This window comes from Corylus avellana, chromosome 3, assembly GCF_965113065.1.
Source record: "Corylus avellana chromosome 3, dhCorAvel1.hap1.2, whole genome shotgun sequence".
Lineage (NCBI taxonomy): Eukaryota > Viridiplantae > Streptophyta > Magnoliopsida > Fagales > Betulaceae > Corylus > Corylus avellana.
Genome location: NC_142492.1, coordinates 24,275,402 through 24,284,294, shown reverse-complemented (window position 1 = coordinate 24,284,294; position 8,893 = coordinate 24,275,402). Strand labels below are relative to the sequence as shown.

Sequence of the window (8,893 nt, the reverse complement as noted above, 5' to 3'; positions counted from 1 at the left end):
GCCGCAAGGAATGCTAATTAATAGGCATTTTCTAGTGTTGGAAAACGAGGCATAAGGAAAAATTAATGGTGATGTATCGAAGTAATTATGCTACAAGTCATTTTTATGTTACTCTTGTGCATGTTCCTCTAAGAATGATGTGCCTCTTAAAATCACTATTGGGTTTGTGATTGATCAATATTATTGTATTTTCATCAAATAATGATTTTATAAGACATATTATTTTTGAAGTAACACAAGAGGGACTTCTAGAATAACTCGATGTATCGGCCATACGTCCGGAAAAGTTTCACAATTAGCCCTGGTTTCGTACTTGCTTCTTTCAATCGCTAGTAAAAGCATTGGCGGTGTTTACAAAAATAAACGCCGGTGAATTAAGAAAATTCTGGGTTTTTTTTTTTTTTTTTTTAAGCGACGCAGTTAAGTTTACAATCTTACGTAAAAATTAATAAAAGAAATACAATTATTTTTTTAATTAAATAAAAATGCCGCTAAATTTTTATATATATATTTTTTTGAAAATGATGTTATTTGGGAGCGTAATAAAACGATGCTAATGTTTATTATTATTATTTTTATTTAAAAAAGCTAAAAAAAAAAAAAAAATTATTTTAATCTTCCGTTTCTAATCAGTAACTAGCTAGCTGTTCCCAAGGGGTAGTTCAATCGGCTGTGGACCACCCTTCACGCAGCAGAGATCACTAGTTCGAATTCTCCATTCCTTTGCCTTGTGTGGACATGTTAAAAAAAAAAAAAATCTAGCTAGCTGATTGATTCAAATAGACGACTCTCTTCAAAAAGAGACCCACTAAAAATTGACATAGGCGTCTCTTAAATGTGTTTCAAATATCTATGTTAAAGGACATAAACATGACAATATTATAGCTATACCTAGTTTGGCTTGAAAGTTTTCTCTAAGCCAGTTTAGAAGAAATTTCATCTAAATTAATGGATGAGATTAAGATCCTGCTCATGAGACTGCAAAATTGGTCCTGTTTAGTAGCCCATTTTTTCTCCTTAATTAACATTGTTTATGCACTACTTTTCCAAAAAAATAACATAAAAATATTTTCACTTTTTTTACTTTTATATCACATTATTCACTTTTTATTACTATTCCAAAAAAAAAAAAAAAAAATTCACTACAAAACAAAACTTTTACACTTTTTTATATAAAAAATGGTTAAATACTAAATACCTCCATGGGGTTTCATTGCTTTATTTTTTTTCCTTTAGGGTTTGATTTTTATCACCAGAGGTCCCTGTGGTTTTGATAATAGACTAAATTAGTCATTTTTTCAGTTGACCGTTAGTTGACTTAACGGAAATTCACGTAGACCAATCAAATGTTGATATGTGGCACTTAAATTTTTTTTTAAAAAAAAAATTAAAAAAAAATGTATTGTTTTTTTTTTTCTTTTTTTTTAAAAAATTGCCACCCCCCATATGGCCGTTCGCCACCCCCATCCGGCCAGATGGGGCCCATGGCCAAAGGGAGTGGCTTAGCCACCACCAATTTTTTTCTTTTATTTTTATTTTTATTTTTTATTTTTTTAAAAAAAAATTTAAGTAAGTGCCACGTGTCAACATTTGATTGGTCCACGTGAATTTTCGTTTAGTCAACTAACGGTCAACTGACAGAAGGACTAATTTGGTTTATTATCAAAACCACAAGGACCTCATGTGATAAAAATCAAACCCTAAGAGAGAAAAAATAAAGCAATAAAACCTTAAGAGGTATTTAGTATTTAACCCTATAAAAAAATTAAAAACCTTATACCACCTTAATAATTTTCGAAAAATTCTTTGCTAAACAAGGCCAATGAAAGTAAACAAACCATCACACTTCCTTTGCATTATTTTAGTAATTGTTTTATAACAATAGTCAAACGACCATATATAGGTAATAAAAATTAAATTTCATGAAAACCTTCAATTCTCTTCCACCTAGAAGTAAAAACCCTTGAATTTAGTTAGCAGCAGTGAAATCAAACAACAATGCTGGGGTTTACACAAGCAAATTCCAGCAGCTCCTCATGGCATTCAAATATGGCCATTTCTTCCTCATCCAATGTTATCAGAGCTTCAACTCCACCGGAGCTCGTATCCAGCAAAGAAATGGTATTACTCACCAGCTTATTTGCACTTGTCATCCACGCCGGTTTGCCCCACCCGAAATCGGTTTCATACAATGGAAATTTGCACCAACTTGAACATTTGTATGCAACCAATTCCTTCATGTTCTTGAAGATCCCCCTTCTCTCCTTCAGAGCCTCCATTAGAGCATTGAAACCTCCCTCCCCTTTAAACTTGTTTGCCTTCTTGTTGAGAAAGTCATTCTTGGCCTTCCTTATGTCTTGCACCAGCTGGTGTATTTCCATGTCGCTCTCTTCCTCCACGATCACCGCAAACGGCCACACAAAGTTCCCGAACACGGTGTCCGGAAGCGGCGGATCCATTCTTGAACGGAGGTTCACCGCTTGGAACAATGCTGTCGGCTTGAACGACCCGGTTTTTGATTTGACAACCGCCACTGCACATTTCCATAAGAGTGCTAGTACCACCTCTACACGCGAAACATAGAATTGCTCTCGCCCAACCATGCTTTGAACTATTTCTTTAAGTTCCGCAACCTTGGAGGCACTGAACACAAACCTCCTTGCTATGAACTTCTCGCCCGCAATGTGCACTGACGCGGACATGCCTGGTAGAATATATTGTGTGAGATTTGATTTTATGAGAATATATTAGCATTGATTGTAATTCAATCATATTATTTTGTATTCTCAGAACTGAAGGATAAAATACTAGTTTACAAACTAGTTACCTTTCTATTTCTCTCTCTCTCTCTCTCTCTTTTATTACTAAAGACAAAGAATAAATTAGACTAGAGAAGAGTGGAGGAAGTCTTCTTCGTATTTCACTTGTATTGAAAATACATCTTACGAAGCCTATAAATAGAGGCATTCAAAGACTAACTTACAAGGCTTTTACTTCTTCTTATTTATTGTAATAAATAACAAAAAACTCATCTCTAAGTTAAGGCTTAAGTTGAGAATTAAATAAACACATGAGTTTAGAAAAACTAAAGTCCCTTATTAATTAAAACAACTTAATAACTTCTACCATTTAGAAAAAACCTCTCTTGCGTTTTGATTTGTTTAGTTTCCAACACGCCCCCTCAAATCAAAACCTCCTCATGCCAAGCATGTCTCTTAGCCTCATGAAAATTGCACCTGATAATGGCTTAGTAAATATATCTGCTACTTGTTCAGTAGTGTGGCAATACTAGAGCTCTATTGTCTTCCGCTTGACATGGTCTCTAAGAAAGTAGAACCTAGTGTCAATGTGTTTACTCCTCCCATGTTGCACTGGATTCTTTGCTAACTTTATAGTTGATTGGTTATCCACGTAAATCACAGTCGGTTCTTCTTTTGGATGTTCCAGTTCCTTCAAGAGATTCCTTAGCCATATAGCTTCACAAACAGTAGACGAAGCCGCCACATACTCCGCCTCATAGGGCGACAAGGCTACAATTCCTTGTTTCTTGGATGTCCAAGAAATGCTGTAGAACTAAGATAAAATACATACCCAGTAGTACTTTTCCTCTCATCTTGGTCACATCCCCAATCACTATCTGAATAACCAACTAATTTCGCTTCATCACCATAGGCATAGAATAAACCAAGATTCAAAGTGCCTTCGATGTACCTTAGGATCCTTTTGCAGCTAACCAATGAGTCTCCATTGGTGTCTCCATGTATCGACTCACAAGTCCAACTCCATAGACAATATCTGGCCTTGTGATCGTCAAGTACCTCAGACTTCCAACCAAACTCTTGTAAAGAGTTGGTTCAATAACTCGACCATCTCCATCTTTTGACAACTTTATGCTTGTTTCAACTGGGGTATTCACAGAGTTGCAGTTACCCATCTTGAATTTCTCTAAAATCTCCCCCATGTACTTCTTTTGGGATATGAAAATTCCATCATGTTGTTGCTTCACTTCAATACCAAGGAAATAGGACATCAACCCGTTCTCTGTCATCTCAAACTCTTTAAACATTGATTGCTTGAATTCCTTGAACATTTCACCATTATTTCCTGTATATAACAAATCATCAACATATAGGCAAATGATTAGAAATTCACCACGATGGTTTTTCTTCATATAAACAGCATGCTCATATGGACATTTAGTAAAGCCGTTCTGATGAAGGTAATTATCAATGCATGCGTTTCAAGCTCTTGGTGCCTGCTTTAAGCCATATAACGCCTTCTTAAGACGGTACACCTTGCTTTCTTCTCCTTCCATTATAAAGCCTTTCGGTTGTTGTACGTACACCTCTTCTTCAAGGATGCCATTGAGAAAGGCTGACTTGACATCAAGTTGGTATATCTTCCAATTGTGATGAGCGGCAAGTGCGATCAACAATCTCATTGTGTCGAGTCTCGCAACTGGTGCAAAGACCTCTTCATAGTCGATGCCATACTTTTGTTTGTAGCCTTTAGCTACAAGTCTTGCCTTGTATCGAGAAACTTCACCTTCTGCAGTGCGTTTGATCTTGTATACCCACTTGACACCAATAGCCTTTTGGTTTGATGGGAGTCTTGTCAACTCCCAAGTATCATTCTTTTGAATAGCATGTATCTCCTCCTCCATTGTGGATCTCCAACAATCTTCTTCAACGGCCTTTTGAAAGGTAAGAGGCTCATGATCAGCATATAGGCAGAAAAAATTAGTCTCTCCATCTTCTGTTTGCTCATAAATTTCCCTGAGACTTCTCATCTTACTTTGATTTGTGGAGGATCTGCTGCTGCTACCTCCCATAGAAGATGTAGAGTCTCTGTGCTGCGGATGGTGTGGTAGGCTGAGAAGATGGTGGGGTACTTGGTGGAGCTTCTGTTGAGAGCTCTTCAGGCTCCTCTAACACTTGTTCTTCTTTGGCCTTCTCTTCATCGCTCCAGCTCCACACACTTTCTTCATCAAAGATAATATCTCTACTAACCACTAATTTCTTTGTTAGTGGGTTGTAGAGCTTGTATGCTTTCGACTCTTCGCTATATCCGAGAAAGATACATTTTTCACCACGATCATCAAGCTTCTTCCTCTTGGATTCGGGAACTTGAGAATATGCAACACACCCAAAGATTCTTAGGTGTGCAACACTTGGCTTGTGGCCACTCCATGCCTCTTGAGGTGTCATATTCTTGACACTTTTGGTAGGACATTGGTTGAGTAGATAAGATGAGCACGCCACAGCTTCTGCCCAAAATTGTTTTGGCAGCCCTTTCTCCTTGAGCATAGTTCTGGTCATATTAAGAATGGTACGGTTCTTTCTTTCGGCAATCCCGTTTTGTTGTGGTGTGTAAGCAGCAGTCAACTGATGCTTTATGCCTTGTTCCCTGCAATACTTATCAAATTCTTTTGAGGTGTATTCCCCACCTCGGTCAGAACGAAGAGTTACAAGCTTATGGCCGCTTTGATTTTCAACAAGGGCTTTGAAGTTCTTGAATACAATAAAGGCAGCTGATTTTTCTTTAAGAAAATAAACCCAAAGTTTTCTGCTAAAGTCATCGATGAAGGTAATAAAGTATCTATTACCTCGTAAGGACATGACCTCTATTGGTCCACATATGTCGGTATGAACCAATTGCAATGATGATGTTGCTCTCCAAGATTTGCAGCTGGGAAAAGGAAGTCGTGCTTGCTTGCCAAGTATACATCCTTCACAAATGTTGCTCGGTGGCTCGATCACTGGTAACCTATGCACCATGCCAAATGAAGATAATAGCTTTAGGCCACTGAAATGTAGATGGCCAAAGCGAAGATGCCACTTCCATGACTCACTTTCCTTGAGTCCATAGAAGCACTTCTCAGACTTTGTGTTAAGATGTAACGGGAACATGCGATTATTGGTCATTGGAACACGAGCCACAATTCCTCCACGTGTATCTCTCAAAATGAGAGAGTAGTTCTCCATATGTATGGTGTACCCCTTCTCGAGCAACTGCCCAATGCTAAGAATATTGCTTTTCATGTTAGGCACATAATAAACATCATAAATGTACCTTTTCTTACCATCATTTTGACAGATTTTTATCTTCCCTTTGCCTTCAACTGAGAGTTTGGTGGAGTCTCCCAAGTTTACTTTTCCACGAACTCCTTCTGTGAGTTCAACGAACAGATCTTTCTTCCCACACGTATGATTGCTTGCGCCAGAATCGAGGTACCAAACCTCATCTTGTGAATCTGAAACATCATGAGCGAGAAGTAAAATAGAATCACTACGAACCTCATGTGTTGCTTCTGCAACATTTGCTTGTTCATCATCTTTGTGCCAACAATCTGAGGCATAGTGTCCAAACTTCTTGCAGTTGTAGCATTGGATATTCTTGGAGTTTCCACGTCCATATGTGGATCTTCCTCTTCCTCGGTAGCCTCCTCGTCCTCGACCTCTGAAACTTTGAGTCTCATGTTGACTTTGACGTCGTTGTTAGAAAATACTACGCCCCTGGCCTCTATCACGACCACGATAGGAGCTGAATTTGCCTTGATCATTTAGAGTCAGTTTTGACTCTAGTGCTTGTTCTAATACACTAGAACTAGCATTCTTTTGCATCCTTTGCTCATGTACTTGTAATGAACCCAACAACTCCTAAATTGTTAGCTTCTCCAAGTCCTTAGACTCTTCGATAGCTACAACTACATGTTCAAATTTAGAGGAAAGGGATCAAAGTACCTTTTCGACGACTCGGATGTCATCGACCTTCTCATTGTTTCTTTTCAAACCATTCACGATTACCAGTAATCGTGAGAAATAATCAGACACCGATTCTCCATCCTTCATGTGAAGAGCCTCGAACTCGCCCCGTAATGATTGGAGACGGACCTGTTTCACCCGTTCGTCTCCTTTGAAGATGGAAGCTAGAATCTCCCATGCTTGTTTACTTGTCATTGCTTCGGCAACTTTCTCAAAGGTAGACTCGTCCAATGCTTGATAAAGTAAAAACAAGGCCTTTTTATCCTTCTTCCTTTGCTCCTTAAGAGTCTTCTTCTCATCTCCTGTGTATTCAGCTTCCTCCTCCTCAGTGGGTTCTGTAAATCCGTTAGTAATGACTTGCCACAGATCTTGAAACCCAAACAGGGCTCTCATTTGGATAGACCATGACCCATAGTTATCTTTTGATAATCTAGGGATTTGTTGCTGGACTATGTTGGAACCCATTTCTAGAAAGGACAAAATGGGAATTGGCACAACTGGGCTCTGATACCAATTTGAAGGATAAAATACTAGTTTACAAACTAGTTACCTTTCTATTTCTCTCTCTCTCTCTCTTTTATTACTAATGACAAAGAATAAATTAGACTAGAGAAGAGTGGAGGAAGTCTTCTTCGTATTTCATTTGTATTGAAAATACATCTTACGAAGCCTATAAATAGAGGCATTCAAAGACTAACTTACAAGGCTTTTACCTCTCCTTATTTATTGTAATAAATAACAAAAAACTCATCTCTAAGTTAAGGCTTCAGTTGAGAATTAAATAAACACAGGAGTTTAGAAAAACTAAAGTCCCTTATTAATTAAAACAACTTAATAACTTCTACCATTTAGAAAAAACCTCTCTTGCGTTTTGATTTGTTTAGTTTCCAACAAGAACATGTGAGTAAGTAAGAGCATAATATAATGTAGTCGAAGGTCATAAATCCAACCACTTATGTTTATTTTATTATTTCTGCATATAATTTTCATAGCATTATTATTTTCTTTCACCTGGAATCTCTCTGGGAGGCAAGATTGAAGCTCCGGTGAACTGTGGGGACAGCGGCTCACTCGATCCACGACAGGTCGCGGTCCAGCTCTTTAACAGCGTGATTAATGCAGCGAAATCAGCGATTTTGTGGGTAAGCGAGACGCTAACGGCGGTGCCACCGCAGCTGAACATGGAGAACTTCACAAGCCACATAGAACCCTTGGATAATTCCATTGTTTCTTGGTCTGTGGTGGGGAGGAAGAGGTCGAGTGTTTCACAGTCCGGTTTGCTGAGGAAGTCTGAAAGTGGGCTATCGCTTCGGGCTTCGATAAAGAGACCACCCTCGTCGTTGCAGTCGATGGTGGAGCCACCTGCGAAGCGCCCGGCAAGGGGGTAGAAGCGGGCGAGGGTTTCGGATATGGATTTCTGGAGGAGTTGGGATTTGCGTGAGAATTCCAAATCAGGGTCGGTGGGGGAATCGGAGGGGAAGAAGAAGGTCATGTTGCCATGGATGGCGGGAAGGAGCTGGTCAAGAAGAGAGAGTTTGAAGTTTTTGAGGTGGGGAGGAGTGGGGGAGGAGGGTTTGATGCAAGTCCTGGAAACGATCTCATTCTTCATCTCACTCATTTTCTTCTCCTTCTATTCGGCATGAGGATGATGATTGATCAAGGCGTTTCTTGCTTTTATAGATAAGGTTAAGCATTGATCATTGTCTATATTTAACTAGTATTTTTATTTTTTATTTTTTTTCAAAGGAAAGAAATAGCAGGAAAAAATACAGGAGATAATATTTTTATTTTCCTCCACGTTATATCAATTTGCATATATAATAATGAGGTAAATTACATAGAATCCAGTATTATATTACTGCATATCATGAGTTTGGAAATCATGAAAATGTTTAGTGCGAAACACGTTACTATATATATATATATATATATATATATATATATATATATATATATATATCTATATAAGAGATGTGTCCAAAAGATATGCAAACACTAAATTAGAAGGGAGAAGCTAGCTAGACCCCCGAAACATTTGCCAAGAACAAAAAAAATTATGAGCATTTTCTTTTTCCCATGGGAGCTAGCCCCATAAAAAAAATCCTAACCTTTTTTATTTTCTGGGAAAA

At 38.1% G+C, this 8,893-nt stretch overlaps 1 protein-coding gene across 1 annotated transcript; it reads right to left on the bottom strand.

The window, feature by feature from the left end:
* Positions 1-1,988: 1,988 nt before the first annotated feature.
* On the bottom strand, positions 1,989-8,382 carry LOC132176456 (cocaine synthase-like). The gene is made up of 2 exons (XM_059588669.2): positions 7,776-8,382; positions 1,989-2,704 (listed from the first exon to the last, which is right to left on the bottom strand). Exons 1-2 carry the CDS (start codon positions 8,380-8,382, stop codon positions 1,989-1,991), a joined length of 1,323 nt encoding a protein of 440 aa, XP_059444652.2.
* Between the last annotated feature and the right edge of the window lie 511 nt (positions 8,383-8,893).